Source organism: Phoenix dactylifera, chromosome 1 (assembly GCF_009389715.1).
Source record: "Phoenix dactylifera cultivar Barhee BC4 chromosome 1, palm_55x_up_171113_PBpolish2nd_filt_p, whole genome shotgun sequence".
NCBI classification, from domain to species: domain Eukaryota; kingdom Viridiplantae; phylum Streptophyta; class Magnoliopsida; order Arecales; family Arecaceae; genus Phoenix; species Phoenix dactylifera.
In genome coordinates this window covers 26,123,274-26,140,988 of record NC_052392.1, presented here as the reverse complement: position 1 = coordinate 26,140,988, position 17,715 = coordinate 26,123,274, and the positions used below count along the sequence as shown (strand labels likewise).

The window sequence follows — 17,715 nt, the reverse complement described above, 5'->3', positions numbered from 1 at the left end:
GATTTGTTGGTGGGTCAGATCAAACTGATTTCTTTAGTACCATTTGGCAAGCAACCATCCCTTTAATGCAGCAAAGTTGTACTGTTATTCTTTAGTATTATTTGGCAAGCAACCATATCTTTAACACAATAAACTTGAGACTATGATTTGGAAAGAGAGCCTTCAAGGAGTAACTAGTACTATTAGTGCGCTTGTGCATAGGAAGCCTATCCCCCTGTGCCTTTTTAAAGGTGTTTCCAAACTTTGATATGGTTGTTGAGCTACCATACATAGCATTGGAATTGAAACTAGTTGAAGGCACAGTTAAACATGCCCTAACTGTGATCTGGGCCATGAAATTTTCAGTGCAACCACACAAAAAAAAAACACCTCCGCTAGTATTACCTCATACATAGAAGCCTTTAATCTGGCCTAATACACGATAAAGCCTGATCATAGTAGCGGAGATCAAGAATGAACAAAAAAAAGTACTGGTGGAGCCAAGTTGAAATGCAGAGAATTTCAGTTAGTGCTCCAGCCTAAAAAGTACAACTTACAAGAAAAGGAGATTGGGATCATCTTGTGGTTACCGGATGATGGGAATAACAAAGCAGAAATTCTGGCAAACAGATCACAATTACAGGTACCTGGGAGCATACCGATGGAATGAACAAAATACGAACAGTTAACATAATATGGTCATAGATCTTAGGTTGTAACTTGATCATGAGCGAATTTGTTGATGTTGCACCCACGAAGTATGGAAAGTGCCAAACATTAGAAACTACCCGAGAAGGAGTTAGGAAATCCTTAGACCGAGACCCACACTATTAATAAAGCACTGCTTTTTCCTCACATCTACCTAACCAACAACTATCCTAAAGGGATGTCAAGCCCACCGAAATGAACCCGATGCACTTTGACCTCCAGTAACCCTAAACAGGGTTCAGGTAAAAGCTCCATATGCACGTTTACAAAGATGCAGAAGAATCCACCGTACATCTTTTCCCCAGAGAGGAAGATCCCACTGTACATCATGGAACTACAATGCTTACACTGTAGATTAGAATAGCATAATACATCTGTTTCTGTTGTAGTATGTGGAGCCTCACATCTGTTTCTATTGTTTCTGGATGTGCAAACATGCTTAAATCACACAGTGCCAGTATGTTGGCTAACTTTTTCCTACTTAACTACTTAATATTGATAATTCAGCACTTTTAATTTTGACTGTTTACAAACTCATGAGTAACCTGTGTTTAGTTTTACACCCATATAACTGCAAATAGGAAAAGATGAATTATAATTAGAATAACAAGCATTTCATGCCGTATACAAATTTTTGTTTAACTAAAATCTACACTGAGGCTAACATGGTTATATTCTAAAGGATTGTATAAATAGAGTTGCATTAGAGGGATAATGAAAAAAAATGACACTTGGGATTCTCATCGACAAAAATGCAAATAGGGGAAAACATGGACTGCGCGAAGTGCCATATGCTATGAAGAGGCTCTTGAGTGAAGTGCTACCAAGGAGGCGTAAGCCCCATCCTTGATATTAATCAGCATTTCATGCCTTCCTTTTTCTATGATCGCTCCATGTTTGACAACAGCAATCATATCAGCACCTCTTATTGTGGACAATCGATGGGCTATAACGATCGTGGTTCGATTGACCATGACTCGATCCAAAGCATCTTGAACAATTCGTTCAGATTCAGCATCAAGCGCACTAGTTGCCTCATCTAGCAACAAAATTTTGGGATCCTTCACTATGGCGCGTGCAATCGCTACACGCTGTTTCTGCCCACCAGATAACTGGATACCTCGCTCTCCAACTAATGTGTCATAACCCTGCAGTTTAGTTTTCATTGAGAGAACCAGGAGTTAATAAAACTCATTTTTTTGATGGGCATGTATTTCAACTACAGTAAAAAAGCGACATTTATGGAGAAATATAATCAGCTGGTATTATTTTAAGAAATAATACTAGTTATATGGTAGCATCCAACCTTCTGCAAACCACTGATGAACTTGTGGGCATTTGCTAGGTCTGCAGCAGCTACGATCTCAGCTTCAGTGGCTCGCCCTTCCTTTCCATAAGCAATATTAGCTCGGATTGTATCATTGAACAGAGATGGCTCTTGACTCACCAGACCCATCTGCTGCCTCAACCACCTCAGCTGGAACCTTTGTATTTCAATTCCATCTAGCAATATCTGACCCATATCAGGGTCATAAAATCTTTGCAACAATGATATGGCAGTTGATTTTCCACAGCCACTCTCCCCAACAATTGCAACAGTCTAAAAGTTCAACGAAGCTTGTTAGATTTTGGAAGTGAAACTTGTAAGTTTAAATAATAAATCTTCAAAGTTTATTAGGTATATTAAACAGAGAAAAAATTCCTTGAATTTTTTCATGAAACACAAAATAACATATATTTGTTTTGTATTTTATAAATTATAGGAGGGAATGTTTACCATTTGGCTTTTTGGACTGTTTTGCATTGGCGATGAACAAATCAAAAGTTATCTTCTTCCTCCCCCACCCCACCTTCATCTAAAGTCTTCAGTCTTGCACTCTTTTGGATTTTAAGCATTACTCCCTCGTTGAATAAGCTTTAAACTGTCACCAGTACAGTTGATATCTCTAACCAACAACTGGCCTTATGGGTCATAACAGATCTCTCGTTTGTAGTTTAGACTAAATTTGGCATGGGCAGAAATTTGGCACCCATTTCAGCAGAAATTGTAGCTTGATGGATAGTTGTTAATATATCCTGAACCTTTGCACAAAGCCTTCTAAATCAAACTCGGCAGAAATTGTAGCTTGATGGTTAAATTGTTTATACACGACCTGACAGGTTAATTGTTCAGGTTGCTTGTTAAACTTAAAAAAGTGTAAAAGTTGCGGCATATAATACAACGGAAATGAGTTGTTTTTTTTTTTTGTGTGTGTGTGTATTGAGTTTAGTTTATTCCACTTGTCAACTTGCTCAAATATAGAAGTTCAATATGTAAAAATATAACCATAGATGTGAATTGTTTGACATCAGAACCGTTACCTTTCCAGCACGGATAGCCAAACACAAGTCTTGGAAGATCTGGACATCTGGCCTTGTAGGGTACCTGAAACTGACATGCTGAAACTCAATGTTGCCCTTCACTGTTTCTAAGGACATCCCAGAAGCATCACTTGGATCTATCTTAGGCTTCCGATCAAGAATAGCAAACACAGAAGCAGTAGCAGATCTGGCTTTGGAAGAATCTGGTGCAATGGAGCTTGACTGAGATATTCCAACAGCTGCCATAGCAAGAGCAAAGAAAACCTGCAGCCAGAAGAAAGACGATTGAGATTGGCAAAAATAGAAAATACAGCTGTTCTCCTGATGTTAAAGAATTGGATGATGGGCTCCTCCCATTACCACAAATTAGATAAGAAAAATGAAAAAAAGCAATAGAAAAAATACATGCAATTATATCAAAGTTCAATGAGTTGTTTTAAGCATGAAAAGTTGTCACTTGAGATAGTGACATAAAGTTTAATCTTATTAGTATGAGAAGCATGGTCTTCACAATAGTTTAGAGTTCAAAAGCTTCTACAAGGAAAAGCTGTGAACAGCATCTGAGGCAACATCGTATGCTTCTAATGAACAGTATTCTTGCATCTCTTTGTTGTTGAAAGATGCAAATCTTGGCTCTGTTTTTGATGCTTTAGATGTCCCTAATGCTTCTCCAGGCATCATTTTATGTTTAACTTTTAAAATGATCTCGATGGTCATTAGGCGCATTACCGCATTGCTCTTGCCCTTTATTTTATTTTGTTTCTGGGTCCAGTCTTCAATAAGAGAGGCCGCCAAATTCCATGTTAATTGGTGATCTTCTATAGTCTATTTAGCTTACTGGTCTCCATTATTATCAGTATGAATAAAAGGGTATCCTGCTCATTGTAGCTTTGTTTTGAAACTTGCTAATGTCAAAGGAAAGGAGAAAAAGTTTCTTCTATTCATTTTCTTCTTTCAAATCAAACCACAAGATGTAAGAAAAAAGGCATAATTATCAGCTGTCACATCTTCAAATTGGAATGAAAATATTATGTTATTTTTATTTTTACTAATCATTGCCACTTGTATGTATGATATATGCTTTCCAGGACAAATATGGCAAGAACAAATCTAAAACTTTATAAAAAGCAACTGCCCAAAAAATATTTATTTTGTTTTAGAAGAAAATCATATACTTTTTAAAGGACAATAGAATCTGATAATGTTTTAGGAAGAAAACGGTACATACTTTAAAAACTTCTCCAAAAGTTGTCTTCCCATCCTCCACAAGCCGAGCTCCAGCATAAAAGCTAGTTGCATACACACAAAACAACATAAAGAAGGAGACTCCAAAACCAATTCCACTGATTATCCCTTGCCTTATTCCGGTTCTCATAGGGCCTTCACATTTTGCCTTGTACAGTTCGATGACCTTTTCCTCCGCCGAAAATGAAGCAACTGTTCTTATACTTCCGACTGCATCATTAGCAACTTGACTTGCTTCCTCGTACATCATCTGCAGACATTTTTAAATTCCCACATAATCAGAAATCGATGACACTACCAAACTCTTTAGTCTGCAAAAAAAAAGGAAAAGAAAAGAAAAGAGCTATGTCCACTCAAAGTTATAGCTATAAACAAAGATATTTGAATTGTTACAAAAAGCTCTCTTAGATGCTATCTTAAAGTAACAATGTTTTAAAATTCTTAACTAATCTTACCAAAATTTGATGTTTCGTGAGTTAATTTAATTGTGAATAACCAAAGTAGCACTATCATGTGACCTATCTAATTTTATCAAAATGTATATATGCATTTTAATAATCTAAGCTAGATATAGCAGATTTCACAGAGTTCCTTATGAAAGAAGCAAACTTTTCAGAGAGTTGTATAGCCAAACCTTTGCATCTGCACTGAATCCCGTTATAAACTTCATCTGGATATATCCATTGAGACCTATGAGAGGTATCAGAGCCAAGATAATAAGAGATAGTTGCCAATTGGCAAGGAAAGCTATCAGCAAACCGGAAACCAAAGTGGCAGTGTTCTGAACAATTAGTGCAAGTGCGTCACCCACAAGACTCCTAACTGTAGCTGCATCTGCCGATAATCTTGCCCCAATTGCTCCACTCGAGTTCTCAGGTTCATCAAACCATTCTATCTCCATGTTAACCACCTTCTCAAATGTCATCAATCTAATTCTTCTTATCAATTTGCACCCAGCAACAGCAAAGAAGTATGATCTAGCTGGAAGTGCAAATAAGGACACCACGCCAAATACGAGGAACATTAACGACCAAAAATTGGAATCTTTCTTGAGCTTGTGTGGCGGCTGGTAAAAGCTATTTATCACATTGGATAAGATTATTGCGAATATCGGAAATATGACTCCATTGACAACAGCAGCTATTGAACCAAGTACAAACACTGGGAGCTCTGGTTTGTTAAGGTATGCAAGGCGGCGAAGAGGTACTTCCTTTCGTTCTTGAGCAGACACTTCAGTGTCTAGAATGTCAGTTCGCTCTGGTGTATTTGCTTGGATATCGGTTCCTACAGGCATACCAAGTGTCATTTGGAATGAGTGGTGACTAGTTTGCTCTTTTGATGATCCCCGGCTAATCGATTGGGTGAAGGACAGTTTTTTGCTAGAGCGCCTTCCTGAATCCCAGATATCAGATTTGTCATGGTCTGGTCCCATTGTATTATCTGATTCTTTGTTCATTTCCTGCAAGCGTATGAGTTGGCAATAAGCTCCATCTGGATCTTTTAACAGCTCTGAATGTGAACCTGGTCAAAAAGAAACTAAACTTCGCTCATCATGATAGTTAAGTAAACTCAAGTTTTTTGAAAGAAATAGAACTCCATATCAATGTTTCACCATAAAACCAAGCAATAAAATTTATCATCTTTTAACTTGACAGGGTCAAGATGGAGTAAACCAATTTAGTTGGTGCTCTGGCAAAGTAGAGGTTTAACTGTTGCAGCATCTAATTGATCCTTACCTTTTTCAACAATTGATCCTCGATGTATGACAGCTATTGTGTCAGCATTCCTTACTGTGCTCAAACGGTGAGCAACTACAACTGTAGTTCGGTTTGTCATGACTCTATCAAGTGCCTCCTGCACAATGTGTTCAGACTCTGCATCCAGCGCACTCGTGGCTTCATCTAGAAGTAAAATTCGTGGATTTTTCAGAATTGCTCTTGCAATGGCAATTCTTTGTTTCTGGCCACCAGATAGCTGAGTTCCGTGCTCACCAACCATCGTATCAATTCCCTGAACATATTGGATATAGCCATTTCAGATGATCATGAACTAATCCAACTGATGAAATTAAAGATCTGAGAGCAAGATGCCCAGATTCTTGTATACTTCCTATATATTGTTGACAATTATCAAGCATTCAGTAGTACAGGAAAAGAGTTAGTATATGACAATGATCGGTTTTAGTGATGACTGATGACTAACAAAATTTAAAATTTAAAAAAAAAATATTTGAAACACAAAACACATGAAACCTGAGGCATTTTATCGATGAACTTGGCAGCATTAGCTAGTTCAGCTGCAGCTCTGATTTCTTCAATAGTTGCATTATCTTTGCCATAGGCTATATTATCTCTAATGCTAGAAGCAAACAGGACGGGTTCCTGACTGACAAGTCCAATTTTGCCTCTAAGCCACCTAAGCTGGTACTCCTTGATATTTATACCATCAATGAGAACTTCACCAGCCTGTGGGTCATAGAATCTTTCTACCAAACTGATGACAGTGGACTTTCCACTTCCACTCTCTCCAACCAAGGCCACAGTCATTCCATTTTCTATAAAAAGAGAGAATCCGCGGAAAATTTGCTCATCTGGTCTGGCAGGATAACTGAAATGAACATCTCTAAATTCTATGTCTCCTTGAATGTCATCAGGCTTCTTTCCTCTTGCATCATAAGCATCGATTTCTGGCTTTCTGTTGATTGTCTGAAACATCTTATATGCTGCAGCTTGGCCTGCTGCAAATGCTGTCATGCATGGTGATGCCTGCCCTAAAGAGCTGGAAAATTCATATCAGAAGTACATAATATTAGGAAAAGCTATAAATAATAATTGAATATACTTATTGACTACCAGACAAATAAAGAAATGCTTTAGGTGCTATTAGCTCTTCAAGGTTGTAAATATGGATGGTGTGGCAAAAGATATTATATCATTGACATAGTTGAACAAAATAAGTACAATCCCATCAAGTTTGGTATAATTACTTTCTGAATATGTCGTATATCAAAAACTAGCCAGAGTTTTATGTGTCCAATGACAGAAGTGGTCAGAATATTCTACATCTATACTTCATAGCTGAATACAGAATGGCAGATCATAGTTCACGAGAGATATCTTTATATTTGTCACTGCTAACATCTAGGTGTACAGCCATCTGTATGTTTCATATCTCAATTCCTTTCAGCAGATAATATCTATATTTATGGCAACAGGCCATCTGTAATTTAAGTTTTTCTCATTCGATTCAATTTTGCATGGTATATAGGGTGGCTAGGCATGCAAGTACTGAAATCTGAAAGAAGTTTTAACAATTTTCAGTAAAAATATGAACCAGGTTTTAAGCTAGTTGTAGAACCGTGTTACAGAGATTGTAATTATAGAAGTTGATAGTACAGTAGGGGGCACTAGAAGATGCAATTTCAGGCATCGACAGTTAAGATTGATTTGAAAGAAAATCAGGACCAGATGGACACTATATATATGTAGAGACACATCAAGTACCCAAAATTGCTTATACTTATTTCCATGTTGATAAACAACTAAAACCATCAAACTTTGTCCCAACTATTTAGGGTTGGTTTCTTGAATCCTCAAAATGTAGTAAGTCCTATTAAGTTTCTACAGTGTATATAAGTGTATGCATGGGTTTGGTTGTATTTCTTTGTACAATTAAATAATTTCTAATATTTTGTATTTTATTCAGACTTTTACAGAAACTAGTAGAAAATACTGTAATCAAATGCAACTAGCATTTATGTGATGATACATCCAGGTAAAATATTTTGCAAAATAAGTTTTTCATTGAAAGAGAACACTAAACTTGCATTTCCTCCTAACATGCTAGTCAAGACAGTTCGTTTCATTTTATTTTTCAGAGAAATTGCCATGTACTGGATGGAATTACTTGCACCAACTTGTTTCAGTAAAATATGCAAAGAAATAGCAACTTACAAGGAGCCTGTCAGGACTGCAAATATCACATTAATGACATCAGCACCTGTGTAACCTTTGCCCAGTATCAATTTTGATCCATACCATATGCCCAAAGAATACCCACTGAACAAGAAGAGCATGACTGTGCCAAGACCTAGTCCTGCAGCCAAACCTTCTTGAACACCTGAACTGTAAGCACTTTTTAGAGACTCACTGTATTTGTTCACTGCATGTTTTTCCCCAGTAAAAGAAGCAACCTAAGAAAAGAACTTCAGTTGGATTTCCACAAGAAATAAGTATAAATATCAAGAATAAAATGGTAAAGTCCTCCTGTCCTAGAATACTTGTAGAACTTACTGTTCTAATTGATCCAATGGTCTGTTCCACGACAACTGCAGCTTCTGCATAAGCTGCCTGTCCACGTGATGCCATCTTGGATACAACGGTGGACATGACTCCCCCAGCAACCACAAGTGGAGGAATTGTTGCTAGCATAACAAGGGTGAGAAGCCACCCTTGAACAAATGCAACCACAAAACCTCCAATGAATGTCGCTGTTAATTGAATGAACTTACCAACCTGCAAAAGTGCAAATAGATACTTTAAAATGAGGTCTATTAGGACATTGCTCGGAAAAAGATATCCATTAGGAAACCAAAAATATTTCAGTTGTCTAGAAGACTCATAGGATTGGAAGTCACAAGAAACCTTCAGAAGAACTGACTTTCCAAAATGAGCCTTACTATGAAATGCATAAATTTGCAAAGCAAAAAGCCAAGTTAAAATGCACAAAATGGTACCAGTACCTTTTCACCCATGGCATCTTGAATAAGGACAGTGTCCCCCGACATTCTCTCAACAACTTCTCCTGTATTGGTTTCCTTGTCAAAGAATGCAATATCTTGACGTAATATGGTTTTCAAGTATAAATTCCGTATTTGTGCAGCTTGTCTCTCCCCAGTAGCCATCCAACAAGTCACCTCTGACAAACAAATTAGGCCATTGGAGTCTCATAAACTTTAGAATTTGAAAGAAAACTTAGCTCTTATGTATTACAAATAGCAAAAGGGTACTCACGGAAGAAAGATGCTACGCCTGTCCCAATTGCCAGATAGACAAACTCAAGCGCTACCTGAACATGATTAGACTCATTCATCACTTTCTGTTGAGTAGAAAACAAATGAAAACAGAGAGAGTTGCCATCCATATAAACCGTTGAAATTTCAGTCCTCATACTAGTTAAAGAAACTTCGGAACTAACATAAGATACTTGTCATAATTCTCGATATCGTGAAGCAAACCAAGCAAAATGACAATTGATCAACAAATGACGAAAAGAGAGTGAAAACAGATTCATGCCAAAAATTTTGAGCATGATCACTGCTTGTTCAAAAAACTAGCATCCACACGAGAAACATGCACACCTTGGAAACTCTATGAACCACATCATGGACGTCTGCAGCTCCTCCAAAAGAATCAACCAAGTCTCCAAAAAGAACTGTCATGAGTGGCAGCGCGAGCCCATTTGCCACCGCGCCTGCCGTCCCCAAGACCATCAGAATTATATCAGTTGAGTCTGCAAATGCGAACAGCTTGTAAAATGGAACGGCATACTTGCCGTCGTCCTGCTTCCCATTCTTCTCACTGTCACGCCGATCCGGCACCTTTGCAGGCTTTCCAGAAGGAACTTCCACTACTGAATTGCTACAGGATCCGATATCATTGGCCCTCACAGCATCTGCAAGTTCGATATTCATCTTTTCTCCTTCAGCCCCCATCTCTGGTCTATGAACTCAATAGAGCTCTTTGAGTACACAGTATCTAAAGATCCCCCACCTAGCAAATATCAATGAATGACCTGCCACAACACAGAGAATAATGCTTTAGGGGGACAAAGTTAGAGCCTTCAACCTAAGGGTGAGTCCCTAATTTGAACCAAATTTCTTGGGACATAACCCATGTTAAAGTTCAGAAAAAGAAGGCTTGTGCTACTTAAAATGGAAATAGATAAATTTGTTCTATGTAACATTGAGGAGTAGCAAACAAATGCAGAGCAAAGAAGAGAAGACAGCATCTGGAATCTAAATTTATGGATTAAAAGCAAGAGTCATGATCTCTTATTTAAAAAGGGCTGGCACAATAGAGAGTTTACGGCTTTCCAAGAACATAAATGGTTCAAGAAAACTTGTAAATATATTAATTTTTTTTTCTTTAGAATCGCAGAGATGGAAACCAACGGGAACAAAAGCAAACCAGGCAATATGAAATCAAGTTGATACATTAAGACTTGCCAAACATAAACGGTCTTTACAAAGATCAACTGCGGGAGAAGAGAGGAGGAGGAGGGGCTCCAAGAACCCCAACACTTTCACCACCCCACTTCAGGAGGAGGAGCAAACATCACCGCAGGAGAGGAGATAGCAAGTACAGCAACTCAGCTTAGTGTCACAACTCACCATTTGCAGGCCAAATAGGGGCTTGACTTCAGATCTAGAGCTCATGGGGGTCTGAAATTTATACATATATAAATCTCGTGTCATTATGAATCGCTGTCTTCGAAACCTTTGAATAGGCACAAGCTTTGGGAACGCAAGAATGAAGTTGGTGAAAGACCAATTTCTCCTCAAGTCAAATTGTAGCATCCTTTTGTCGTATTCACCCTTTTTTATCCTCCTTTTTCTACCAACAACCCTTCAACCTTTCGCAATAGGTACCTGCGCACTAAAACTTTTAGTATATTTCAATTAGATACAAAAACTTAAGATTTCATTGCAATACACGCGTGCTTATAATGTTATAACAATATATTTTTTACATTTCATAAATGCCCTTCTCAGTAAATTAGTCGGGGGCTTCAGCACCAGCCCGTCCCGAACACCACCATCCCCCACCCACTCAACCACATCTACCCCAAAACCCACATGATTTACCATGCCCACAGTATCCCATCCCCACCCATTCAACCAGTCCTCCACTCTAACCATGGCTTGCCTCCTCCATTTCTCTATTTCTATCATCATACATATAAAAACCTAAAATCTCATCTAAAAAGACTAGCCATAAAATATTATTTAGATTTTTTAATTCTGTATCAGTGTCCAAAATCTATCCAGTGTATAGCTGATGTAAGATTAAAAATATGATTACACGGATCTTCACATACTCCTTCTATTTTATGTCTTAGCATTCTCGTCACATGATCAACCCAAATTGGCCCGCGAACCCATGTTGTAGTATTCTATAGTCCACATGGACCATGAGCTAGATTCGCTCTAATATCCTTTGTAACAAACTAAGATATCACCTAAAAAAGTTAGTAGAAAAGTGTTATTTGAGTTTTCTGAATCTATATAAGTACATAAAATCTACCTAATGCACAATAAATATGGGATTGAAGACATGTCCATACATATCTTCACCATAAGCCAAGAATGCCCTACTTCTATTTTAGCTCTTTCTTCTTTTTGTCCTTTTTTTTTTTTTTTCTTTAAAGATAAAATAGCCTTTTAATTTAATCTCTAAAATTGTAACCCTTATTACTACAAGACAACCACAATAATAAAATGAAAGCTTGAAAAGAAAGCACACATTGATATTTGATGTCATATCATGTAAGAGTTCCTGTTATGGGTTTCACAGACTACTTCAACAAGGATAATAAATTGGGTATCGTATTATATGATCTGTGCCAATTTGGCAGCGGTTCAAATTTTGAGGGTTAGAAAAATGAGGATATGAAGTGACATTGGATTTTTGCTTTAAAATTCAGATAGAAAAAGAAATGGAGAGCATGTGTCTTTTTAAATTCGTCTCTTGAGACTTAGCAGGGTTTAATTCCTTCTTGTTATCATTCCTATTTTGCAGATTCCTTCATTCTATCGGCAGTAGATGATGGTGATAATAGAATATTTCACCACTAGCTTGGAATATGTAGTACGAAGAAGAGGGAAAACATCGATTGCTGTTGAAGTTTTCAAGTAGGTATAGCACTTTTGGGATTCCTATAATTTTTTAAGCTCACACGGCAAAACAAGAATGGGTGCTTTCTTGAGGATTGTTTGGTTCGCTAAGAAATATTTTTTTTTTAAAAAATATGGTTTCTGGAAAGAAAATTTTTAGGAAGAGAATGCCTGAAAATATACTTTTGGCATGTTTGGTTAAACATGGAAAAGTGACAGATTTTTAGAGTGCTTATGTTTGGTTGAGCATCCACTTTCCTGAGAAAGTTATGTGTAATTCCTATTGTATCCTTAATAAAAATTAGGTCTTTAATGCCTCTTTAATGCTAAAGGGTCTTTTTGGAAAAAAATAAAGATTGAATGATTCCCGCCTCATGGGAAAGTAACTTTTTCATATTTCTTATGGGAAAGATTTTTTCATGAAATGTGGAAATCATATTTTCATGGGAATACAACTTTTCTATCTCTCTTTCGAAAACTCCAACTAAACAAGAGGCATCTCATTACTTTTTTGTTGACCACATTTTTTCTTCTCCTTTTTCTGCGAACCAAATGAGCCCTTAGCATTTGGTAGTTGAAGTCTGGTTTGAGACAGCTGGAATAAGGCTGGAGTGGCTATTCCAAGAGCTTAATAAGAAAATACAATAATAAAATGAGAGCTCGAAAAGAATGGATGTTTTTTTTCTTCTTATGCTGTTTTTTTTTTTTCCTTTTTCTCTTTGAGTTAAAATATATCAGATGGGTTCTTTCATTAGTGATGGAGGAATTGCTTTCGTTCAAAGGTTGGAGCTTTTAGTAGTATAGGTTGGTGATGTTCCCATGATGCTAAATAGGAAGAAGAGAGTATTAATGGAGGACTAGACAGCAGGAGAAGCTTTAAATTTGAAAGGGCCATATAGATGGCTCTAAAAGGCTAGTGGGGGGGATAAGGCTCTAAAAGGCTAGAGGGGGAAAAAGTTTCCTTCCAATTGGTAACACCTATCCTCTAAACAGATGGAGGGTAAATTAGTCATTTTCTATTTTTTATTAATGATGTTAAGGTACTGGTAGATGGCTGATGTACAGTACAACCAAATCTCAGCCTTTAGAGTTTAATTGAAAAAAATTAAAAGTTCTGAATCCTGATGCGTACACGCAAATCGCAGAAAGTCGATTAAAAGGGTGTTGTTGTAATTTTCTCAAAATTGTTGATTTTTTTTCGTTGCCTTTGATTTTTTTTTTTTTAACAATAAGGGCTTGTGCCTGATAAATATAAATACAGTCAATAAAATTAAAAATAAAAAATTATATAAAATTTTTAGTAGCAATGATGGACCATCAAGATCATGACGGCGACCATCGTAGACCATGGCGGTGACGCATGAAATAACAGTATGGAGTGCGGTTGGCCGCAGGATCCATAGGTGTAATTCCCCCCCACCAACTTGCACAAATTTTTAACATTCTACCGTCCGCTACCACTATGGCTTGTCGGTACTCCGTATCCTTCCTGTTAGGCCTTAGTGGACCAGCTGAGCGTAGCAACCGCTTTACATGAGTGGAATCTAGCCCAACCCCTTGATTAGGTATTATTTCTTTACTTTTTGGTAGAAGATTAGGTCTTATTTTATAAAAACACTCATAATAGCATTTTATCTTTGAAATTAATTATCATACTCTTAGCATGCAAAAGGTGAGTGTTATATTAAAAATGAAATTAAGAATCATGACATGGGGAGCGCTATTTTGATTCGAAAATCATAATTTGGTCTAAATTTAGTCTTACATAATGGCGCATGGTTCTAATAATGTTTACGTGCCCATTTTTGAGATTCTAGCATATGCTAACATTGGTGCATGGTAAAATAGAAGCGACAAAAATGTATGTAGGAAAAAGTTTAATGTATGACTTTGATGATGTTCTTTGGCAGTATTGTTAATGTTATTTTAATGAAATTCCCAAGATTAGTGATGTTGACAGAGATGATCACAATTCAAAGGGACATTTAATGGATGAAGCTTATGTCACGACCTTATCCATTCTCCTCAAATAAAATAATAAAGAAACGAGGGTGGAACCCATATTATTATTCAGGTTTAGTGCCTCTAGTCTAATAAGTCAAAGTAATGCAAGTGTTCAATTTTTTTTTGAGCAAAATCTCATAAGCTTAGTGGAGAAAGAGATCTGTAGTTCTTTGAGGCATTTCCCATATACTAATTTAGTCCTTTGAAACTTCGACTTGATTAGAGATGGCAATTAAAACAAGGTCACCTATCATGTCTCCTATACAAGGTGATCCAGTTTAAATAATTTTCAATTGGAAGACTTGGATCCAAATTCTAAACCCATCTCATATAAATACATCAACCTAACTTGTATCTCGAAACCTTTTTTATGTTTATGTTGGTTGCCCACCTTACATTCACTTTAGAAGCATGGCCTAAAATATAAGTGGACTCTGACATGATAGAATGACGCATGAATCGTTGAGGTGCTCATCATGAGATCTTTAGGTCCAAGCAAGGCATACATAGTAGTGTTTGTTCTCTGAAAGCAATATTACGAATCATATATACATATTTCTACGGAAGACTCACCAACCAAAGAGTTAGGCCTTGGGGATAAAGTTCCTTGGTTCCAAGTTCCAACTAATTTTTAGCATATAATGTTGGAAAAGTGCTTTGTCTGGTCGCTGTCCAATGACGTCCATGTTTATAAAAATTATATCAGAGAATTTTACTAAGTTGTTTTCAATAATTTTAAAGGAGTATGTAGCAAAGTGTCGACCACAGCATCCAACAACTCCACAAATGGGCGTCTGCTTCTCCATCATGCAAAAAAAGTGAACGTGTCGCTACTCCCATCCTCACCTACTCATTTGGTGGTTCTCGGCCCAGCGTGGTCGATGGTAACTTGGAGATCTATTCCCCATAAAAGTTAGATATATTTTAATATTATATACTAGGATTTAGTAAGTGGCATCAAATTCCCATTGTTTTTTAGGTCCATTGAATTATTTTTTTCCATGCAATTCTTAAAGTCATTTTTATAGATGATGTATGCAATGATGCCTTCCTCTTACATTAGTTTATTAGCGTGTGGCATAATATCTACCATTTACTTACTAGGGATGGCAATGGGATGGGTCTGGTCAAGTTTGAATTGTAATGAGATATAGGTGTTAAAGAACACTTGTCAAGCTGAAATCAGATAGGTAACTTGACCCAACATGTACATTGCAACGAGTAAATAGGTTGGATCTGACCAGTTTGAAAACATATGTTAAAAATGCCTTCAATAAGTTAAAACATACTTTTAATGGTTTAAATAGTCTTCAAGAGGTCAGAATATGACTGTGATGACCCGAACAAACTATCAAACGGATTGAAATGGATTAGAAGGTAAATTGGTTAGTTAAGTCGACCCATTTATGACCCAAAATCTCTTAATGCAAAACCAAACCATTTTATCTCTGGCCAATTATGAGTCGATTTGGAGGGTTGGTTATAAATTACCGCCCCTAATTATTACGCTCCCAAATTTACTATATTTAGTAATTATCTTATGAAAAACTACATATTATTTTCTAAACAATAGCTGATTAATGGAATTATATGGCAAACTTTTTATTTTAAAAAAAATAGAAGATTACCCAAAAAATAAAATAAAATAATATTGTTTTTATGATTCTGATTTTGAGAATTCATTATGTCTTTCTAATTAGTTGAGTAATGTCAATATTTTTTGAATGTTAGTTAACCAAAACTAATGAGATGCATATATCTAAGTTTTGAAAATAAGTTAAGAGTGAGCTCCTCCCAAAAGATGATTTATTAATCTTGAATTAGTTAGACCGCGATCGATCCAAGTTTTGAAAATTAGTTAATAGTGAGCTCCTCCCAAAAGATGATTTATTAATCTTGTACTAGTTTGATCACACTAGCTCTCATTAAGAGCCTTCTTATTATAAACAAAAAAGCTAGAGGAAGTCAATGGTAAACAGCTAAGCAGCCTAATCTCGGTAAACTAGTCTCCCATCTAGTAGACATCATACACCCTTATTTAACAACTTAAGCTTTCTTAAATTTTATTTATGAAAATGATTACCATATATGATGATGCTTCATATATAGTACCTTGGACCAGTTTTCTATCTCGAGAAAAAGAAAAGAAAAAAATTGCATGTTATACAAGAAGGGTTTGTAGATGTAGTATCAATAGAGAGAGCACCGATTAGTTAAATCGGTAAAGTTTATATATATGTATTAATTCTAGAGACCCAAGTTCAAGTCTCAACTTCAATATGGATCATGTTCATCAATTGGTGTTTCTTATCCTAGAGCTTGTATTTGTTAACCATTTCGGCCACATGCATCTCATGTGCTATGCTCCAACTTGTAAGAAAATGAAAAGAGGTGCTAGAATAAGTGTTTTATCAATTCTTGACGCTATAACTAGATTTGGAAAGAGCTAATCTCCAAGTATTTCTATCTCATACTCACTCTATCCTGGGGCGACTCCAATACCCTGCTCCTTACCACATGGCAATACCATATAAGCAAGGACTTAGGCTTTAAAGGAGAACAACCCACTATCACTTATAAAAAACAATCTCATGCATGGATTTGAAATTGCATTCAAGTAATTATGTTGCAAGTCATTTATTTATCTCATCTTTCATAATTGCAACACTCAGAATTGATTCCTTGTTGCAATTTGTTCAAAATAACTTATTGAAAGCCTGGGCTTATGTTTAATTTATATTCATATTCACGAAATAGCTCGGTAATATCTCGTATCCATGACCTTTTCGAATAAATATAGCTTTGACGCATCCAATTCATATCCATATATTAATTGTTTAGAACAAATGCAAATATAAATTTTAATATCTGTTTAACATCCGACAATTTATATTCATACCCATCGGAAAAAATATATATGGATATAATGTAACAATATCCAATCATAGCGATCCTTCTTTAGTCCTAATTCTTGTCCAATCATCCACATTCACTAAGGTGGTATCTATCATTAAAAAAAAAAAAACATGAAAGCTGAGATATTAGTGAGGAAGTAAATGAAGAAACTTGGAATAATATTCGAGATAATCTAAAACAAGCATAATTAACAATGAGAATCTCTAAACTAGCTGCAAATAGTTGAAAGAAGGCCGGATAATTATAGTTACAATTATTTTTCAAAAAAACAAAAAGAAGTGGGATGTGCAAGCATTGGTATCAATTGTTATTCAATTAAATACTTTAAATCAGAAAGCCCCACCATTTTGGGAACATCTGCAACCCCACCTAAAAAGTAAAAAGCCAGAACGCAGTATGTGTGCGGATTCCGGTACTGGAGTTTGTGAGATGTTAACAGGTCAAGGCCGGCGTTCAAACGTTTCAACATGGCCAGCCCAATTGACACCAAGAACATGCAGCCAGGCCTAACAATTCATCTCGTTTGACATCCCTGCGCACCAACTTCTGATGTCACTCTTCACCTACTTGGGGAACGTGCCAGTATCTTTCCCTTAATATTAGGGAAA

The 17,715-nt window shown here is 36.5% G+C and overlaps 1 protein-coding gene across 4 annotated transcripts; it reads right to left on the bottom strand.

Moving 5' to 3' along the window:
- Nucleotides 1–1,255: 1,255 nt before the first annotated feature.
- On the bottom strand, nucleotides 1,256–10,781 carry LOC103713650 (ABC transporter B family member 21-like). 4 transcript variants are annotated; one of them, XM_017844404.3, is made up of 13 exons: nucleotides 10,685–10,781; nucleotides 9,653–10,086; nucleotides 9,306–9,360; nucleotides 9,035–9,210; nucleotides 8,586–8,807; nucleotides 8,247–8,485; nucleotides 6,546–7,071; nucleotides 6,030–6,303; nucleotides 4,928–5,814; nucleotides 4,277–4,543; nucleotides 3,049–3,312; nucleotides 1,994–2,287; nucleotides 1,256–1,835 (listed from the first exon to the last, which is right to left on the bottom strand). In XM_017844404.3, the coding sequence occupies exons 2-13, from the start codon at nucleotides 10,004–10,006 to the stop codon at nucleotides 1,482–1,484; spliced, it is 3,912 nt and encodes a 1,303-aa protein (XP_017699893.2). In that variant the 5' UTR covers nucleotides 10,007–10,086; nucleotides 10,685–10,781; the 3' UTR covers nucleotides 1,256–1,481. The 4 variants fall into 4 exon arrangements, with proteins under 4 accessions (XP_017699893.2, XP_038986599.1, XP_038986610.1 ...); XM_039130671.1 differs by lacking the exon at nucleotides 10,685–10,781 and adding an exon at nucleotides 10,520–10,668; XM_039130682.1 differs by lacking the exon at nucleotides 10,685–10,781 and adding an exon at nucleotides 10,540–10,667.
- Nucleotides 10,782–17,715: the final 6,934 nt, after the last annotated feature.